This window comes from Coturnix japonica, chromosome 11, assembly GCF_054131305.1.
Source record: "Coturnix japonica strain WE chromosome 11, WE-NBRP24, whole genome shotgun sequence".
In the NCBI taxonomy this organism is placed as follows: domain Eukaryota; kingdom Metazoa; phylum Chordata; class Aves; order Galliformes; family Phasianidae; genus Coturnix; species Coturnix japonica.
The window spans coordinates 11513423-11534784 of record NC_140673.1 but is presented as its reverse complement, the minus strand read 5'-3'; the positions used below and the strand labels follow the sequence as shown (position 1 = coordinate 11534784).

Sequence of the window (21362 nt, the reverse complement as noted above, 5' to 3'; positions counted from 1 at the left end):
TTTCTTTTTGTGTTTGTTTTTTGTTTGTTCCATTTATGGGTTTTGTTTTTTAAGATAGATCTATTTCACCTTGAGCGAAGTCAAACGCCGTCCAGGATACCAAATACTTTAAGCAGTTAATACAGAATCTGAACAAGTGAAGATGAATCTCTGCAACTGTAGTGAGCAAAAAATCTGTGTTTATTTTAGGCCAATACAAAGGGAACAACAGTTTAATTTCATAACTGCACTCAGGGGCATGCAGCAGAAGTAATGGGCTTTTATGAGGGATTTTACAGCCTCCAAATACAAAACTCTGGGCTTTAAGAGACATACACACACCCTGATCCACCGAGCACTGCCCTAAATTGCTCCACAGACTAGTGGGCGGGGAAGTGCTTTCTGACATTGCTGTTCAGAGCCAGCGTTACAAATGAATAGAACAATAGCCAAGAAAAATCACTAGTGCACTGATGATGGATTGGTTTAATATGGCAGTGACTGATGAAATGATTGGGCACAGCAGGAGGGATGAAAAACATCAAAATGCCATAGATATCACCGTGCTGCTCTCCATTCTGCTCTTCTCTTCAGCTCCTCTGGAAAAGCCAGTAAGCCAGGGAAATCCCTACCACAGAGAAATTTCTGCGAGGCAAAAATGTAACAGCTGGAGCTATGCTGACAATAAAAGCTTCCTATTCTTCAGCTATCTCAGCAACACATCTCTATTAATTAGCCAAAGATAAATCACCTCTTCCAAGTATGATGGAAAGGGCAGAAACTGCCAGGAACGAGGCAGCTGTGAGCAGCACAAGTGTGAGCTATCAGCCTGCTCTCAGGCACACATCCACCCACCAGACTCACGGTGGTCTATTTGTTTCAGAGCCAAACACGTATAAGATGGACTGAAAGCTCAATACAACTCCACAAGAGATTATTTGGCACATATGACAGTAAAGAGCATTTCCCAGCCTGGAAAGTCACCAAAGGCACACTGGAAGAGGCAGTAGCATGGTTTAAATTGGATGCTGTCATTCTGTCATTGGATCAATTCAGCCGTTAACACCTGAAGTGTTTTACTGCTGCTACCTCCCTATCAAGGCCTGCTGTGGAGAAACAGAAAACAGCAGGCAGCAAACTGGAGGTTGTGTAGGTGTTCCAGAATTCATACTGAGTAGAGCACTAGCGCTGTAATTCGTAAGCCCTGCAACATCAATCTGCAGCACACAACGCTGGAATAAGGCACCACAAGAACAATAACCAGCATCCTATCTGATGCTTCCAATCATTTGCGCTCCCAAACTTGGAGCTGCCAGCTCTGGAGCCGGCCACAGGCTCCCTTCTCCCTTTGTATTTGCCAATTCAAACATGAAGGGAAGAAAAAGAATCATAATCCCTCTTGGCCTCTCTCAGAGAGCTGCCTCTTGGAGATCCTACTACAGTGACAGCAAATCACCGGCCAACTCGCCAACTTTGGCATAGACAGCTCTCAGTAAGTACCCAAAGAACCACAGTGCTTTTTAATACAAGTTTGGAGAGGCACCACAAAGTCTGCCATTGCTGCACAAAGGGAAAGTGACATGCACGCTGCACGGCTGCCCATCAGCCAGAGCAGGGAATAACCCTGGGAGCACTCACCAGCAGGTAAGAATCAATCAGTAGCAGCACTGCACATTCTGTCATTTAGGAGGCTGCTGCATTCAAGATTTATGATCCATATAATACAGCATCAGAGTTGGCTCCACAAGTTTTCAAGCCTCTGCTTTAGCAAGGCAGCATTTCTCTTTTATTTTTTCACACCAGGCATGGCTTATTACCATGCTTATCCTAATACAGAAGCTGGGGAAAGTGGTGCTCAGCAAAGTCTTAAAAAGAAAATAGCAGTGCATACAATCTTACCTAAAAATGTTAAACATTAGCTTTTTGATGTTTATCCTTCCTTCTTAGCAAAGAAAAGTCACGCCTGCCCTGAGTTTAAGGCTGGCATTTTCAAAGAGAACCAAGGCAGAGCGCAAATATTGCTCTAATTAAACAGGACCCGAATCCTTAACTCCTCCCCTTTGAAAATTCCTGTAGAAAAAGTAACCCTTGTGCTAGTGTTTAAGAGCATATGACCAAGCTAACAGCTATTTTAATTAAAAAGCACTGCTCTGCTGCCTGAAGAGCTTTTCTGCTCAAGACAAACATTTGCTTCTTAAGCCAGCTTCCAAAGCGGGCGTTATTTGGTGAAGTCAGCTGTTAGCACACTGTGCTTTCCTTCAGACAAAGGTCTCCTAGATTTTAAAATACACAGTTTGCTGGAGCCCCTTTTCGGGCAAAGCCTAAGCCTAAATAAACACAACTGCCATGGGAGCCTCACTCTCCCAGACAGCGGGAGGGAAACAAAGGGGGGAGGACAGAGCAAGCCCACAGCAGCAGGGCAGTGCAGGTCTTCCTGAAGCGCCTGAGTGTGGGCACTGCATGTCCCCGGCCCCACGGCTCGTCCCAGAGGATGAGGAAACAGAGCCAAGGACTTCACTGGATGGAGGATGCAAACCAACCTCTATTGTACTCCACTCCCAAAAGGCGACCCAGGGCTAACACGGGTTCACACTGATCCTCCAAAGCACTGCACACTGAGCAGGAGCCCTCCTAAGCCAAGACAAACAACAGCGCTTACAGCAAGTGTTACTTCAGTACCCAAAGCCTTCTTGACACAGAGCTCCATAGGTTAGATCAACACAGTAAACAGGTGCATTTTAAAGACAGCCTTGTTTCTTTATCTAAGTTGTGGTCTGGAATAACTGAGCTGCCCTTCTAACCTTGGTCTCACTGCCTCCTTGGAAGGGCACCCTCACCTTCACACGGTTCTACAGTGTGACTACCACCGCTTTCTCCGTATCAGCTCACTCACGAGACCTCTGTGAATTTTAATTCCTGATCCTAAACAAGAAGTCATGAGCTGGCTGGGATTTTTTCCGAGATTAGTGAGTCAAAGGGACTCACACCAGCAAATACCAGACCTGGTTCAGAGCAACGGTGGCTCAGAGCAGGGAGAGAGACATTCCTCCTCTGACAGCAGGAGCCCTCTGCACAGTTTAACTGCTGCAGAACCGCAGCATCAAGCACAGTCTTTACATGCCAAAGACATTATCCAGGATTTGGGGCTCACTTTGAATCAAATCACACTCGCGGCACACCCAGCTCCCTGGCCTGCCAGGCACAGAAGAACAGACTTTAGTAAAAGTATCTTTATCTATTTCCACAAAATCTGTGACAGTGTCTTGAGACGACATAATATTTTTTGTCAGGACCAATGTTTAAGACTGGGACAAGATGAAGACAGACTTCAAAAAGAAAACCAAAACTACCGGAGACACAGTTAACATTCCACAACAGAAAAAATCTGGGGCAGCTGCACAAAAGCAAGTCCAGGATCGTCCTGCCAATTACAGATTCAGGAGGTTGACAGTCATTACAATCCTATGAAATAGGAGAACTTTGCAGGTGACAAAAACATCAGTGACAGCAGGAATTCCTCGTCCTTATTGAAAGGCAAGATTTTATCTTTCCGGAAAAAGCAGTGAATGAGAAGGAGAAGGCACACACTGCAACAAAGGAGGAGCAGAGGGCTCTGTGAGAGGCGTAGGAAATCAGACGAAAAGCAAACAGTCTCTCAAAAGCTGGATTCCAGCAGCAAACAGAGGAAACATTCAAAAAATGCACGCTCATGTAGTCCAGCCTACCACCTGTCAGAGAACCACAACAGGCAGATGGTTACCAAAAGGAACTGGAACGGATTCTGTTTCAATGAAGGATGCTTCAGCACTGATTTACACAGAACTGTTCTTCACCGGCTGGAATGAAGGCTTTCTGCTGCTGCACCGTAAGCACTCATTAGGACAGACAAATTAAGAGTTGTTTGTTCAGTTCTCCCCTCTCTACCAGCCTTAAAGATGATTTACAGTGTTATAAACATTGTTTGTGCAAAAGATGGACCAGCACCACTTCTATATTTCCTTATTGCTGAGTAACTCATTTTTATTGCAGCTTACTGCTAGCAGAACCAGCTGCAATTTAACCTTGGGAAAGTCACCTCTCTCCAAATCTGCTCCAGTAGTGCTCTATCTACATTCCTCATCTCCAATCTGGATGCATACAGCTATCCTACATTGTCCTGGTCATACATGAAGAAAGAGACCGAAGTCAATTCAAAGAAAACTTTCAAAGCTTACACCTCTGAGGTGTCATGAGACATCATCACTTGCCCACACATTTACTGGGCAAAAGGAAAATGATGAATGTTATAAATGAATTCTTAAAAGCCAGCATGCCGAGTGTTTTTCAGTACACAGGCTTTTATGGAAAGCAACATACAGAAAACCCCAAATACAGGCCCCCATAAATACTCAAACCAGCAGTAACGCTGCAGAGGAATGGCTATTGCTAAGGCATCCTACAGACAAGGGCACAGCGCTGCTGCCCTACATATTTCAGACATGACGACACGAACATGCATAGCTACTTCTGGAGATACTCGTGTTTGAGTTCAAACACCAAAACTGGCGCTGTTCATTTTGGACAAGATAACTCAGCTCCCAGGAGACTCTAATGCTCATAGTTCAAGCAGCTAAACCACTGTTTCCTCAACTGCGAGACCAGTTTTAGTTCTCGACCGACCTGATTCTTAAAGTCTACGAAGTCAATGGCCTTGAGAAGCCTTTATCTAAAACCACTGCTGCATTGATAACCTTAACATCGCCATAAACAAAGGAAATTCTCAGAAAAAAAAAGGACTCAAATTGTTTTAGAAAGCCCTGGGAATATAAAGCTTGGCGAGTTCCTCCTTCCAGGGTTTATCAGGAGAGAAGCATCGTTTATGTGCATACAATTCTCTGGGTAGACTGCACAGATAAAAATAAGATGGCCTAAGACTTGGCCACAACACCGACAATTTGTCTTAATGTTAGTCATGAGACCAGAAAAGGCTCAGAGGGAGAACCATCAACTGCACTGCAAAGTGCTTCAGTGGTTAATCAGAGAGAGAATCTACCACAAAACCAAACAGATTCACAGCCCTTTATCACCACGGCCTCTTCCAGGTGCAGAAGTCATCCCTGGTTGACAGCAGCCACCCACCCAAACCCTGTAAGCCATGCTAAGTTTACGGCACTTTTACAAATCAAAGGAACCCCCTGGCAGATTTTAAATTCAAACCATACACATTCAGACTCCATTATCTCCCTCCATCACGCTTCAGGAACTATCCTGAAATTAGTCTACTACTGACACGTTGGAAGCCACATCAAGGTTGATAACTTCTGTGGCACGGAGCAAGACTTGAGGAGTCGCTGAATGGTTTCTGGCTCTGCACCCAAACTCTTCACGCTTCCATTTGCAGGAAAGCCTTGCCAACACTCAAATAGAGGAGCAGTATACAAGAATGGTACTTGTTCATTAAGAGGAGGACTCACTTTCTACACCAAGTTTCAAAGAGCTACACAAGCAGTGCTGCATTTCTCTCTCTCTCTCTCATGTGGTTTTAACTTCACTTAAGAACACCTCATTTTAAAATTAATGAGGGGTCTTAACTACCAGGCCTCCTTAGCAGTCAACAACAAGCAGTTTTTAATGAGAATGATGCTTTCCAAGGAAAAAATAACAACTAAAAATGAAACCCTTCGGTCTCTAGTAGTCAAACACCTCACACTACATTTGTCTGAGCTGCCAGTAAGTACAGATGTTCTGATATCAAACACAGTATTTTCTAGATGGAGTGAAGAATGCGCTCAAAGTTCTTCAGAACTGGAGGAGCTCATTCAGGCTTAGATCCAAAACAAATATCCCAATTTACTTAAGAAAAAAAATGCATTGTGATATGGACTCCATTTGCCAGTTCTACGGTTGTTCCATTTCCTATGACTCCGAAAGAAGAGAAGACTTCTACCCAACTGAAAGCGTGCCAGCTAAGAATGACTACCATGATTTAAAGGAAAGAAAAAAGGAAAAAACCCACAAAACCGAAGGTATTTGTTTATTTCTGAGGTATGGGGACATTTTGTGACTCAAGATGACACTGAATTTCCTGTAAGCTACTTCCTTACGTCACGCATGATGGTTTCTTGAAATACATATTTTCCCCCCACTACAGACATACTCAGAGTAAAACAGACTTGCTTAGGAAGCAAAAGTAGCTTTGCTTGTCTAAGAACTCCAGATAAAAATTACCCAGAGCAGACAAATAGCAGTAGCAAAAGTATAAGCTTCTCATGCATCGTATTCTCTTCCCTCCCTTCTCCCACCCATGCAGTCTTGCAGATTGCTTCAGCTCTTTAGCAGTGCTATTATCCACATAAGGATCATTATCTCACATTAAAAACACCTCAAAATGTATCAGGAAATCACTGATGAACAGACTTGAAATAGCAAACCGTGGTTCATGCTTTTGTAAAATACACACCCTGTTACAAACTAATCCATACAAGCAGAAGCATAATGCAGAGTCGTGCTGTTTGGTGCCTAAAGAATCACACCACTTCTCTGTCAAAATCATGTGCACATAAGCCTGTAACGCTGAATAGTGCAGTGGGAAATGCCTTGTAATGTGGTAGCTTTGATGCAAACAATCTTACTCTAAAGGCTTCACTGACATCTGTGCCTCAGACTGCAGAACAAGTACAGATGTGAGCTACACTCAGCCTCTTGCAACTTGCGTTGCACGCTGGGAGGAGGCCAGAAGTCCCACATTTCATTCCTGTGAAGTGTGCCCTGATCACACAGGAATGATTTCTATTGTACATACCTGTCCACTGCGGTGGGCAGCGGCAATTGTAGGTGTTCACACCGTCCACACATATACCCCCATTCTGGCAATTGTGATTTGGGCAGTCATCAACGTTCTTCTCACAGATGTTCCCCTCGAAACCTGTTCAAAGCAGAAACAAAGCAGACTGAAATGGGCTTTCCAGGCTCTTTTGAAACAGAATTCATCCTTTATGCAGCTTCTTCCACCACCCTCGTTTCTTCCCCCTCCCTTAAAGACTTGTCCTGTTAACCTAATCCTGATGAACCAGGACATGGCAAGCTGACCAGAGACTTCACTGGATACCTCTGCTGATAGCATGTCTGGCCTGACAGAGCACCATTCCAGACAAGTTCTACCCATAGCGAAAAGGTATTTGGCGTTCGCTTTGTGAATAGCCCAGGACTGTTTCTATACTACAGCTCTGTCAAGGTAGAACACACACACTTTGAAAATCAGCCTCCAAATTCCTGATTTGGTCCTCTTCAGCATCAGGAAAAAAATCAGCCTATCAGCACATTAACCACTGCCCAATGAATGCTGATAAATTAAGCCCTGAATGAAAAGCAGACGAAACCAGATGCTCAAAATCAAAGCTCCTCATGAACACAGTCACACTCTACCATGCTAGATTTTCTTTTCCCTTTAAGTAAGGCAGCTGTCAGTAATTCATCTTCCCCTCAATTTCACATGCTGCTTCACCTCACGCTTCATTAAACAAACCTGCCATTTCTGCTGGTGAGATAGCTATTTATCAAGGCACAAGTGGATGCATGCTAGTGTGGATGAAGTAAGTGGTTCCAGAACACATGCATTAATTTATAACATCAGCTTTGCCTCTTCACTACTTTGGAATGTAGTATTAACTTGACACAGCCCTCTCATCCAAAACTACACTTTAACCTCCTCTACTTTTGATGCCCTGTTCCAGAAAGTTCTATAACATCTGCATTAAGTTACACAAGCCCTCTAAGCAACATCTGATCTGCCACAGAGCCTGCTATATGGCAGATGAGCCTGAGACTGTAAAGCTCTGAAACAACTTCTCCAGACACCCAATTAATCTGAGACAATTTGTGCCCACTCCCACCTCCTGGGCTTCTCCAGTAACACAGGGATGTGCTGGAAGCAAAGAGAAGCATTGCAGATAAGCCATATCAAATGGACTGTCACTTAGCAGCAAGGAAGAACAGACTCGACATAAAGGTACCTGCAGCACTGCTCTCTCTCAAATACCTTCTTACCTTCACCCAAAGATCCTGCCAAGTTCATTACAGCTGGGTAAGTTAAATTGAAGAAGGAAAGAAAACCAAACGAACATGTTTAGTTTGAATCTGTAACCTCATGGCATCGTCTTCCTGGCAAAAGCTGTTAAGGAAGGATTACCAAGGAATACAACTCATAACAAATCACTCTACTTAAAACTATATAAAGCTACTATAAATGACAAAGGCTAAGCCTTAAAACAAGATTTGTCCTATCAGCTTGCTTTTGTGACTGAGGAGAATTATCCCACTGACCACAGATCACACTCATGCCAACAGTGTGATTAGTATGGATAGACACCCACAACCACAAGCCAGAAAGGCTTAAGCTCCTATCTCCTCAGCTTGGAGGATGTGAAGACCAGCTCTGCTTCCTAGCATGTAGTAAACAAGTCCCTGACATCAGGCATTTATTTAGAACTATCTACTTAAAACACTGCAATACTGCGATCCGTCTCATTTGTGAATAAAGCTGCCCTACGGAAATTTAACCTTCATTCTTAAAATCAGCCCTTTAGAGTCATGGTTGTTCGGGCCAAGGCACATACATTGGAGCATGACATACACAAAGATGCTGAGACAAACTTCCCCTAAGCTGGGTTCCAGGACCTGGTTTTACAGTTGCATCATCTGAGGTTTTTCCAGAACCCAAAGAGTTCTGATGTATTTGGACACCTGAAGCCGCTCGCTGCTTCTCCCTGCGCTGGGATTAATGCACTGCCCTTTGCTTTCTGCCTGCAACCCATAACCTGACTTTTGCTCTACATCTCCAAGCACAGCCAACCACAGAATGAGAACCTCCAGGGGAAAAGCGTTCCCACTGTTAACAGAGTGTTCTTCCTCCTCTAGTACACAGAGGGATACAAGTAGATAAATCTACTCCTATGTCATCAGTAACCTCCAGCCCATCCCACAGCACCATACACCCAGTTCTCCCTGAATATTAAAAGCTGATATTAACTTCAAGCTGGAAGTTAGATTTCCTACTGCACCACCATGCCATGGGTGCTGGACACCTCCTGCACTGCACAGGGCAGTTTGATGCTCCACCACAGCACGGCGTGAGGTTACTTCCTCTTCCCAGGAAGTGTTCCAGCTCTCGTAAACAGCCTGTTCTGGCCTGACAGATAGCTTCCTGAACAAGCCCTTGGAATTCCCTAGGGTCCTTATCTTAGTTAATGGCTAATTATTTTGATGGATAACAATGAATAATCACTTTCCCAGCTAAGAACTTCCTCTATTGACTTGTTTAACATTCCACTGAAGGTTAGTTGCCAAATGAACTCCTTTTTTGTCCAATATTTATAACTACGAGCTCATTCTTATATTGAAAGGACTTGCTAGTGCTTCAGGTTAAGTCCTTTTCACAGGAGTACTTTTTACTATGACTGTTACTACTGACCAAGCCTGCCTACTTGTCTACACTCCTGTCTTATCTAAAAATCAGCAAAGCCCAGAGGAAAAGCAATTATATCACAAAGACAGAAATTAAGAAGCTGCCTTTCATACAGATCTAACACCGACAGCATCTCATCGCTTACACTTGCCCCAAAAGCTTTTTCTGGTACACATGACTTCATGAATTGCCTCATGGATGATTCGTGCAAACCCACAACCTAAATAGGAACATGACAATTGGAAAGCATAGGCTTGGCTACACTGTACATACACAGCACTTGCAACACTGTAAGAAAAAGGTGCTGAAACACTGTAACTCCAGGTTGTAGCTTTTCTTCCTATTTCCAACCCCTCATCTTCAAACACCTGAGCTCACACAAAATGAAAGTCATTCAGAAGCAATGAGGAGAAGTAGGGGAAACAGAAGTTGATTTCAGTGCCAGCCCAGAAGTCATTTAATTACGCTTCAATTGCAATTCAGGCACAATCAGTTCCTTCAAAACAGCTTCAGAGATCAGAAGACACAAAAATGACTTCGAAGACCATTCCCGATGTAACTGCTTCCTGCCACCGCAACCCTAAGGCTGAGCCCCTGAAACATCTCCAGGCAGCCCAGAAAGAAGGGCTGGAGCAATTCCTTTTATAGTCACATTATTACGGGCACTGCTCCAATTCAGAGAGGGAGTCTAAAGAGGAATTCCTAGCCCACAGTCTTGGCAATATCTTCCAGACAAGCAGGACTCATTCGCTTCTTCCCTGGGTGTGACGGGCCACCACTTCCAGCACTGCAGAGGTGTCACAGCAGATAGGGTACTGTAAGGGGAAGGAAGTGGCTCGGAGCCTTGCTTTTATCTTACAGTTTAACATAAGCAGCGTGGCCCCTTCGGCCCCTCTCTCCTTTCCCCTCCCCACTCCTGTTTTTCAAATGATTTGTTTTAAAAATGAAATCAGCAAAACAACACAGCCAACTTAAACAAATACAGGAAACACAGAAGTGAAGGCTCTCAAAGCAGCACCAATTCCCCCACCAGCTCTATGAGTAGTGTTACAAGTCCAAAAAGGCAAATTCTAACCCCAAAACCTCTGTGGCCAGTGTGGGTACGTAACTGTTACTATAGCGATCTCATTTGTCTTTTCTGAGCATCCTTGAGCCAGCCCACACTCTGCTCTGGGGAAAACGTGCTCCTACCCAGACGTGCATCCCTGTAAAAGAGTGACAAAGCAGCCTGCCTTACCAGCATCACGTCCCGCAGGCTTCACCTTCCTCTCCTCTTCCCCCCCACTACGATGGTTCTACATCAGATCTTACATTTCCCACACTGGCCAAACAGATGCAAGAAAATTCTCAACGTTTCAAGGAGAAGGCCTCCAAAAAGCACTCTTCACAACTTCAGTTCTAAATGCTTCAGCACAACCTCAGGACTCCAGCTAATTCTCCTGAGAACACAGTGAATCCAGCATCCATGGCAGCAATATCTTTCACATAAATAACAAAAAATAAATGCTGAAGGGAGGAGGGCTGAGCTCTCTACATTACCACACACTAACTGTTCACGTGCCAGACTGCAATACGCTTAAGTGGAAGTCTAGTCAAAGGCATTTCCAAACAATCAGTTTTCCCAGGGACTGAGTTACACAGTAAAAAAAAAAATACTGACCTAAAAACAAAACAAAGCCCAAAAAATGATATGCAAACAATAGTATGATAAGTAGGTGGGGATGAGACTGCCAGAGTGCTAAGCAGGTGTTCCCAGAGAGCTCTCAGCCAGACCTGCTGTGGATAAACCCAGAGCAGATAACAGCATCAGAAAACATAAAAAATGATCTCCCAGAAAGTATTATATATTTGTCCAAAAAGGTTGCAGTGAATTGGAAATAAAACCTTGTCAGATTTGGAAGTACTGGAGGAGGAAAGGAAAGGAAAGGAAACTAACGCGCATTAGGGATTGGGACCAAGAAGGAAAAAAAAATACACATCTTCATTCAAGCACTGAAGTTCACCCTTTGACATAAACCATGTCTCCACAAGGGTTACATTACCAGAGTCTGTTTGAGGACATACTCCAACCTTGAATATATATATGTCAGTGTTTACTTACTTAATTCGCTGCCCCCAGTTGGGTTCCAAAGAAATCTGCTGTTTCCTGGCTGTGATCCAACCAGTCCCATCACTCACCCACCCATTACACTTCTTCCTTTCGTACCAGAAAGTTAAGCTCCTCACCGAGTTTCCCACCTGATACATTGCCCCTCAGCCTTACTTGGACTAAGCAGCACTTACCTGGCAGACAGTTGCACTCAAAGGTGAAGTCACTTGTTTGATGGCAAGTTCCTCCATTCATGCAGGGTGATGGGGAACACGGCACATACGTGCTCTCACAGCGATGTCCTGTATAGCCTGGCTTGCACTGACATCTGAACGAACCAGGCAAATTGATACAGGTGCCCTCATGGTGACAAAGGCCTGACGTGGCACATTCGTTCACATCTATCTCACATTTCTGGCCAGTGTAGCCAGACTGACAGATGCAGGAGTACTTATGTCCAGATACGGTACAAGTACTTCCATTGGCACAAGGCTGAGAGGTACAGGCATCAATCCACTGGCAGTCCTTTCCTGTAGGATGAAGACATAAGAAATTAACACAGAAAACAGTTCCACACGTCACGCTTCAGGCTACCCCAAAATGGCTGCTGTACTACATCCTAACCTGAACCACGTACATAAAATGATTATAGGAATTAGTTTATATGTTACAATATCTGAAACAAAATTAACTTGCTGGTTACAAGAGAAAGTCTATAACCTATTTATGCATTACCAGCAAGATATAGAACAGTGATTTATAAAAATAACCCACGACCTGAAATTGAATCACACTGCCAGTCACTCTCTTGTTCTACTTTCCCTTCCAGAAAGAAAGGTGGGAATTTCCATGCTTCTCCTCAGGCAATCAATTAACATTTTCTCCACTGAAAGATTTTGCTGGCCAAATTGACTTCATTTACTCTAGAAGGTAGATTGTGAGTTACAATTGTAACAGCCATTTCGGAACAGCTTCTACAGTCAGTTTTCCCACGGGGACAGCCCCACAAGACATAAATATCCTTCTGTTTACGTATAAAGGGTATGGAGTTTGACCTTCTCTCCCCACCCCCTTTAGCTCTTTTATTTTTTATTCTTTATTTTTATCATGAAGTCATTTGGACTTCATCTCATTTCCTGTGCTGGAGCTATTAAATTTTGAGAGCACACCGCAACTGCCCCCAAATGTTCTAGGACCAGGGAATTCAAAGCTGTGGGGGTCTGAAGGCACGAATGCAGAATCCCACCTGTGTAACCCGGAGGACAAACACACTCATATGTTTCCTGGCCATGAGGATGACACGTTCCTCCATTCAGGCAGGGTTGGGACACGTAGCAGATGTGTGATTCAGAGTATTGACAGTCTTCTCCTGTGAACCCTGGAGCACATTTGCAGGTGGCCTTCCCTATCAGAGATGTGGTTTCACAGGTTCCCCCATTCTTACACGTATTGCTTTCACAGGGGTTCCTGTACTGGCAGTAGTCTCCAAGAAAGCCTTCTCGACACCTGCAGCAGAAAAGAAATGATCTGTAGCACATTCACCTTAAGCTTTGGTGGTCATGGAAAGATACCAAGAACAAAGTCTCCCCAGCACCTAAGTTCTCTTAATTTGCCTTAATTGACAGTAACACTGACAGTCCCTGATGATAAAGCTATAGATGTGGCAGATGAGGCTTTTTCCCAGGACTGAGCAACTTTACAGAGACAACTGAGAACTGAAGTTCCAACTCTGAAATCATTCACTACAAACCAAGGCAGTACTGCCTACAATCACAGTGGCTTTTGACATCAGAGCACCTTCTCATACTTCCCTTCCAAACCTCAGTATGAACACAAGCACTAAAGAACTGCTGAGTAACGATCGACTCCTCACACCCATCTGCACTATAACCAGCATCGTTCTGCAGAATGAAATTCAGCACTTTCAGAACCAGGATTTTTAGCAGACCCTTCCCCTCTGCGCTCCCGTGAGACAGGAACACCCATACAATCCTCCTGCTGATAGTAAACGTGGGACTGCGACGTGCTGCAGCCTGCCCTGGTGAGCAGCACCAGCACTGCAGGCAGGTCTCCCACGCCCCTGGTGAGTACCCTGATGGCAAGGTCACCGTTCCTCCCTCTCCCACAGCAAAGAGAATACACACACACACACTATCTATAACCAGGGTAATATTTTATACAAAGATCTGCCATTACAGAATAATTGCAGTTATTTCTCTCTAACCTAAACTTATGTCAATACAGTCTGACTGTGCTTGTCAGCTGCAATCCATCTTTTAACTGGCCTTTGTACCACACATTTTCCATTTGATTTGCAGCGATACAGGACCCAGCCTGCAAACGCCACCTCTGTGCCACCCCGTCCCATTTGTTTCTTGCAGGCAGTGGGAAGCTGCAAGATGGTAAGGCTGGATAAAAACACTGCCTTAACACACACCAAGTGTGACCGTCCGCTTGCTGCTTTCCCTGCAGAGCACAGCTGCATGCTTTTACTGCTAAGAAACCTAAGCCACGCACAGCCTGTGAAAGAGGACACGCATTTCACTGCACAGATTGAGAGGCGAACATCAGCTATGCTTTCGTCCAGGACGACACAGATGCAATTATTAAATCAATGAGTTATTCACATCCAAAAAGAGCTCCGCGAAATGCATGAAGTCTCCAGCGAGCCCCGAGACAAGAATGTAACAGTGAAGCCTTTTCCTTCAGCATTTCAGAATGCACGGTGGATAATAAGCCTTAAAATTGAGTTTAAATCAAGGAATGGCCATGAAGCTCTGTTTCCAGAGGGGCCACACTAAAGGGGCCTGCTCTCATTCCTCTGCTATTTAACACTTCTATCAATGAATAACAAAGGAAAACATCAATGCTGATCAAACTCGAAGGTGAGAGAGAACACAGGTTCTTGACAGCAGAGCACAGACTGCTTAACAAGCCAGTTCCAATGTGAAACATATTGCAGCGCTGCAAAGTCACAAACAAAAAGCCATAAAGCACTGTCCCCAAAGCAGGATTCTGCTGTAGGAAAGGCTTGCTTCTCAGGACTCCCAACAGGCACTAAATGAGATTATGCTACGCCTGGTGTCTGCAGAGCACAGCCACTGTATTGGTTTTGGTGTCTCCTCTTTATGAGAGAAGGATTGAAACAGATTCAAAGAAGCCAACAGTAATGACTGATAGAAATTTGGGCACAAAGAAAGGCTCAGGTCTATATACCAAAGGGAAATGGAAAGGAGACAGTTAATCAGAAGCTCCATAAAGAAACTAAGGTTCAACAACAGTTCCCAGTCTGAAAGATACACATACAGTAAGACGTGGAAGTCAGAAGTTCAAGCTACATAAATCCCAATTTGAAATCAGATAAAGACTTTATTTTCAGACACTGCCTTGCATAGTCTCTCAGCAGCAGAGAGAAACAACTGGAACAACACATTTAAGGTTGCAGTGGAATTTCTCCATCACTCGTGCTTGTTTAAAAGCACACCAGGATTGGCTGCTGCAGGAGGAGCATGCACGCTAGTTCAAACACAGCTATTCAGAGACACTATTATCTGAGTTACGCAACAGGTCATTACTAGATGACCACAACTGTTTTTTCTCATGTTAAAATGTATTAACCAGCTTTAGCTGTACAGCGAAAGCAACTAAGTCATATAATAGATGTGCGTAATCATAATTTACCATTCTCCACACCCAAATTAGGCTCCTTTCACCATGCAGTAATACTTTCAACTTCATGCCCAAGAACAGACATGAAAGAGCAGCTTTTGCAGGGCAAGGCAAGATTAAAAGAGCCTGCAAGCACTGAGACAATGCCATTTGCAGACCGTCCTCTGCCTCGTGCTACCCTCACTGCAACAGCTAAAGGCTTTGCAGCACTAGCTGCTGCCACAGCACAGGGGAGGCAGGCTGTGTATCCCAAGCCTAAAGCACGGCTGTTCTATAGGGCTGCCATTGCAAATGTACAGACAGAAATCTGCTGCAGTATGGCTGTGCAGGAGCTCCATCACACAGACCTGGCATCCAGTAGGCACAGCTGTGCCAGAAGCTGCGCGACGGCACAACTCCCACAGCATTCACAGCTGCACTCTGTGTGCTGGGCAGCTCTGCTCCGAGCCTGGCTGCATGGCTACAGCCACATCATCGTTCTGGACATCTAGACACAATTAATTAACGGGTAATGTCAAACGGAACTTCTGCCCCACAAGGCTCACAAGATTTCAGTATAGGGATTCCTGGTTGCACCGTGGCTGGAGATTCGGGCAGCTTAACAGCACACCAGGACCCAAAGCAGACGGGATCTGTTTGCTTTCTCTCATGAAAGAAAGAGCAACAAAGTAGAGCTTCTCAGCACCCCTCCTAGGACATCTCATCAGTCAAACAAGAGGCTTCCAACACTCCTATCTGCTCCAACAAACACAAAACTGACCAAAACACACCTAAAAGATAAACCCTGAAACGCCTTTTCATTTGAAGCTGTAGAACGTCTAGAGAACATCCCATGTTTTGTCCATAAGCAAATAAACCACCCCTGGAAGCTCCTCTCCCACCCAGCCCAGTATTCAGAGACACAAGTACACCAAACCGTTGCCCCCAGGTAGCAGGGAGCCCAAATGCTGGTTAAGAGCAATTCTGGTAAGGTCTAACAGGAGGGCTCAGACCTGTGCCCAGTGCCAGCACTCAGACATCACCCACAGCTGGCCCAGAACTCCCTACGTAGCCCTTCTAGTACAAAGGGACATGGTTTAGTGGACAATGTTGGCGGCACATGGATGGCTGGATTAGATGATCTTAGAGGTCTTTTCCAACCTTTATGTTCCTACAGTTTGGTAAAATCAGGAGTGCACCAAGACCAGGCTTGTTCCAGGATCTTCTGAGGCTAATCAGAAGATCCAGCAGCGAACAGCTAAAGCTCTTTTAATGTAAAGCTCTTTACTTTCAGATAAGGCACAGCCTTGCTCGCTATGCCAGAGAGAACATGCCTCCCTGTGGAAAGCTGCTAAGTCAGGTACACCCAGCCCTCATCCCCACCATTTTGCTCTCCTGATTAAGCGCTCAATCACACAGTTATGCAACTTTCCCCTCCAGCAATCCAGCACGATCCTTTCTGAACATTAAAGCACAGAAAACCTGCAGTCCAGATTTTCAGCCGTATCTCCTGCCAACAATACTTCTAGGCACAAATACTGGCGATTCAGCTCTACGTGTTGGTGTTGCCCCCAATTCACGTTGGGCACCGAATGGTTTCTATAAAAACAGAGGCAAACACTGAATAAGAAGTCCAGACTTGTGAAAGGACACCATTATCCTCTACTCCGTTCAGAACCCCAGCAGCACTCCAGCTTCCCCTTTAGTTCTCATCCCATCTCTTTAGGAAGAAAACAAAAAAGGCCCAACCACTTGCCTACAGTGCAGCTTCGAACTGTAGCAGCTTGCGTCAGCTCCAAGTGACATGCTCAGAGCAGGAAACCAAATCTGGGCCAAATCAGAGCCACTGTTTTCCCTCAGTTTTCCATCTAACACGCAGAAAAAGAAACAGGAAGATGAAGTTTGTTCTGGCACTTTCTGGAGAGACATGAGCTCTCTAACCTACTTCAACAGGAATTTGATCTTTTAAGAACAAATTTCACATACAACTTAATTCAAATCATCGTTTCTGAAAGCTGGAGAGTTTGAAATGGGAAAATGTCCTGTGGGCTGCATCAGCTATGCAGCTGCTTCTAATTAAAGCTTCTCCTTTACTCTCTCTGGGCTACTTTCCAGCACAAATACTTTAGTCGGAGCTCAACCCATTTTTTTCCTCCTTTTCAGCTCCAGCCTGCCTTTGCCTCAGCACAGGCTCTCATGGAACTAAACAAGAGGCGTAAAAACAAAAAAATGAAGGTATTTATCCAAATCTGAAGCATCCACATACCTACAAAGCTGCATTCAGTCTGACTAGAGCTACAAAGTGAAAACCAGAGACTCCTTAAAGCTGCATTTTTTGGCCCTTCTGCTATGGAAGCACACTGAATTTACCCCCCACCCCCCTGATATTTAGCTCTCTTTTCATTTGTAAAAGCTCCAGGAAAATATGACCGTTCTGGTGGAAAATCCTTCTCACCTGTCACGTTATATCTGCCTGCTCACATTCATCAGCTCAGCCCCTGCAATGGTGCTCACAGGCAGCTTTAACCAGGCTACCAGATGTTTGACTGTCATGGGAGTTTCCTATTTGGGCCCAGTGATATCATCTGGAGATGCACAGAAGGAAGCAGATGGCTTCAATTTGAAACGTGAAGGGAAGAATTTCCTTGTAGCCTCGCTTCTACCCCCACCAGCCCAACACTCCCCTCGCTTTGATTGGAAGATGCTTCAACAGCAGAGGGGAAAAAAAAAGCAGCCTGATGACTAACGTGAGAAGGGTCTCAACTATTTCACTACAGATTTTAACCAGACTTCCTTCAGGCTCCCGGCTTCTGACTCCCACACCTACACCTCCTCTCAGGAGGGAGAACAGGATCCTCTGGTTAGCTTAGTAAGCGTTCCTTCCCATGTCTCAAGGCTCTCGTTTATGCGTCATACTTTGAATGCAAACCATGGGATGGGACGGCCTCTCTGTTCTGCACTTAAAGCAGTACACAACTATTGTCTCCAGCCCACAGAAAGCACTTGTACTGCATTCAGCTTACTAAGGAGGAGCAGCAGCTGAAGCTCAAACGAGAAAGACTCAGTTCGCTGGTTTTTGACCACCTGAGCTCTGAACAGCTCTTGGTCCACACAAGTAAATCACAACAGAAAATTCTGACCGAGTGACTCAAGTCACTGATCTTCCCAGATCTGATGTGAAAAAGCCTGTGTACTCTCCCCCCTTTCTCCTCTGCCCTGGTCTCTAGGGTCTCCTTTAGCCGCCAAAGGGAGACCGAAGGAAGCAGGAAAGGGCAGTCCATTCTCAGAAAGGGACAGATTCTCAAATTTGTATTTAGCCTTTCTGGAAAACTCTCAGACCTCATCCTGCCACCACATCTCCTATGGGTATTCCCCATTGACTGGCCTCGAAGGGATTAGTCCCTAAAGGCTGCTGCTGAGAAGATATCTGCTGCAGTCCCTGAAGCACTTTTAGCCTAGGATCTTGTCTTCATTCCCAGAAGTCCTCGTAAATGACTTCTCACTCAGATGTAAGATGATCCCACTGGAAAGAAAGGTGGGTCAAAATCCCAACATGGGGGCTGAAATTACTTCAGGGGCTGGGTTAGATACCCCGTACCGCCTTGCTGCTGCCTCTGAGTTTAGCTTTGAGGTTCTGCTAAACCTGTACCACACAAATTAAAAGCGCAAAGAAAATGGAGAACACGAAGAGAAAACACATTGCTCACTGAAGAGGCACAAAAGCACACAGCTGCACAGAGCCTGACAGCTTCGGGCATACAAGATGTGCTGTGGGATACAGCCCTTTTGGCATCAGCCTGCTTCAACAGCCTCCAAGTCTGACTAAGCACAGCATATGAGCCACAGTTACTACCGTGCTTCTTACCATCAGCCCAACAAAGGACGAATGCTCAAGCAGTACTTCAGCTTGCATGGAGATACTGATATTCTTTCTGGACACACACAGAGTGCAGCAGTTATAAGGTCAAAAATTCAGTCTTAAAAGCCTATAAAACATGAGAAGCAGCAAAGCTTGGCTTCCTCCCCCAGGCTTGGGGCACCCCTACCCCAAACTCCCTCCTTTCTCACTTCTGCTTCTCTCGCTGGCACAATCTTGCTTCTGCTCCCTGCCACTGGGGCACAGGGGAGGGAAGCTGAGAGAGGCCACAGCTGCCAAACAAGGGGAAACCAGCTAAGCTACCACATGCTGCAGGGCCCTGCTGAACATCCAGCACGGAAGGCCACGGCCATCTGAGTTACCACATCCACCTGCTGCAGAGCCGATCCCAGCACTAAGAGAACAGAGGGTAACACGGCCCAAATCTCTGCTCTGCTTGTCCTTGAAACAGCTGCCTCTACCCACAACTTCTCAGCCTGCCTGCAATCACAGCAATACTATTGGCAGATAGCAGTACTACCCCCCGGGCTCTTCCTACTGCTGCTTCCCAGTCATCCAACAGAAGGGAGAGGGGGAAAAAGGGCTTTCCCATGATGTTCACAATTAGATTTAGGCAGCAAGATGTTTTCCCGGTTCTTCTGCTGGAGACAAGAGCGTGCAAGAAAGCTCCCTCATGCTTAACACTCCAGTGTACCACAGGGTGTCTAGAGATGCCTTCAGATAAAACACACTGCAGTGCAAAACCAAGCCAAACCACAACTGAAACCGCTTTTAGCCAAAGCAGGACACAAAAGGCTTGGAAAGATGGGTTCCCTTCACAATGCCATAAGACATTCCCATTTCTACTGCAGATACATCCGTATTCCTTGGAATAGGGTCTGTGTCCTCACCACACCGCTCAGAAAATGAGTACAGAACGATCTCTCCAGCAAAAATTCTGCCCTTGGAAGAAGCAAACACAGGAATGCGTAATTCTCTAAATATAAAACCAAGGTCAAAGAAGGTCAGTAATTCTATCAAACAGTGCCACAAAATGACAGCCATGGGCCTGGAGCATTACCAGGGGGACTGAGCTACTTAAAGGGCACTCGCAAGAGCCATAAGATAAAGGCCCAGTTGCAGTTTCTTTACAAGGGTCACAATCGCCGTTCCCATAACAAAAACCAGACCCACCAGAATAAAGAAATCCTCAGAAGAAATCCTGCTCTCTTTTAAAGGAGCAGACACAACAGGATTTTCTGACAAAGAAAGCTGTCACTCACTGCTTTTCCCACTATTCAGACTATATGTTTTGCTCATCAGTGCTCACGTTACCCACGTCTTATTCATCATGTACGATTACTCCCAATGCAGGTTCTTCTTCGGTTGGTCACTTCTTTCTTACAGACTGCAAGGTTAATCGGACAGGCTGACCACACACTAGAACAACTCTGCTGAGAGGAGGTACAGAAAGAGGAAGAGAGTCTACTGTAACAACTTGCTGCCCAGCAGAGGAAGTACTACAGAAAACCTGAAAGAAAAAGTGGAAGGCGTGGAGATTTAGATGATCAGTGAGCTATCCCGCAAACCTAGAAGCCAAACGGCTTGCCTTGTTAATACCTTCTGTTTCCTGAACTAACCATTACTATGCTCGCAGGCATCAAACATTCAGAAAGTCATTTAGTTAACGACACCAGATAGAAAGTTCCTCTATTCGGAGTTCCTCATCACACAGGAACAAAAAACCCAAAAACAAAACCCAAAGACAACCAAAAATTAAAACCAAAACAGGATGCTAATCAGCCCGCTAAAGGTAGAACCTCCACAACTGAGGGTTGCTTCTTTTGCTCTCTGTTTTTTTCCTCTTATTTTTCATTGCTTTCTGTAAAAAAGGTCTTGAGCCAGAACTGGAAAACAGACACTTATCCCTCTCTATATACTGACCTTGTCAGTTACTCTGTAAAGAACCTAGCTGTTACATGAAGGGAAGGTTGGCTTCAAACCTGCAAGGCTTTGCATTAAATGGAGGAAGGCAACATCAGAATTATATATATGAAGTTACTGCCACATGCTCTAAACAACTTATAGGATGGTCAAATCTACCACCGTGATAAATGCATCAAGACCTACACTGCACTACAAACACTGATAATAGTTAAACCCTCAAGCAGAGTAAACAGCCTAAGACACGGTTAACAGGAACATGTAACTTGGAGAAAACATCCTTTGGAAGGTACAAGCAACACCAGCATCAGTTGTGTTTACTGCCTTTGATGTGACCCACATACTTTGGCTCCAGACTCACACACAGAAGCACCCATCAGACAGACCTACTAACTTGTGACACT

General features: G+C 44.9%; 1 protein-coding gene across 1 annotated transcript in view; it reads right to left on the bottom strand.

Moving 5' to 3' along the window:
* NOTCH2 (notch receptor 2) overlaps nt 1-21362 on the bottom strand; it is a 76641-nt gene that overhangs the window by 46441 nt on the left and 8838 nt on the right. The window contains exons 3-5 of the mRNA XM_015869367.3: nt 12757-13016; nt 11705-12040; nt 6761-6883 (exon numbers count right to left, since the gene is read on the bottom strand). Of these exons, the coding sequence (XP_015724853.2) occupies nt 6761-6883; nt 11705-12040; nt 12757-13016 (719 nt within the window). The remainder of the gene's footprint in view (nt 1-6760; nt 6884-11704; nt 12041-12756; nt 13017-21362) is intronic.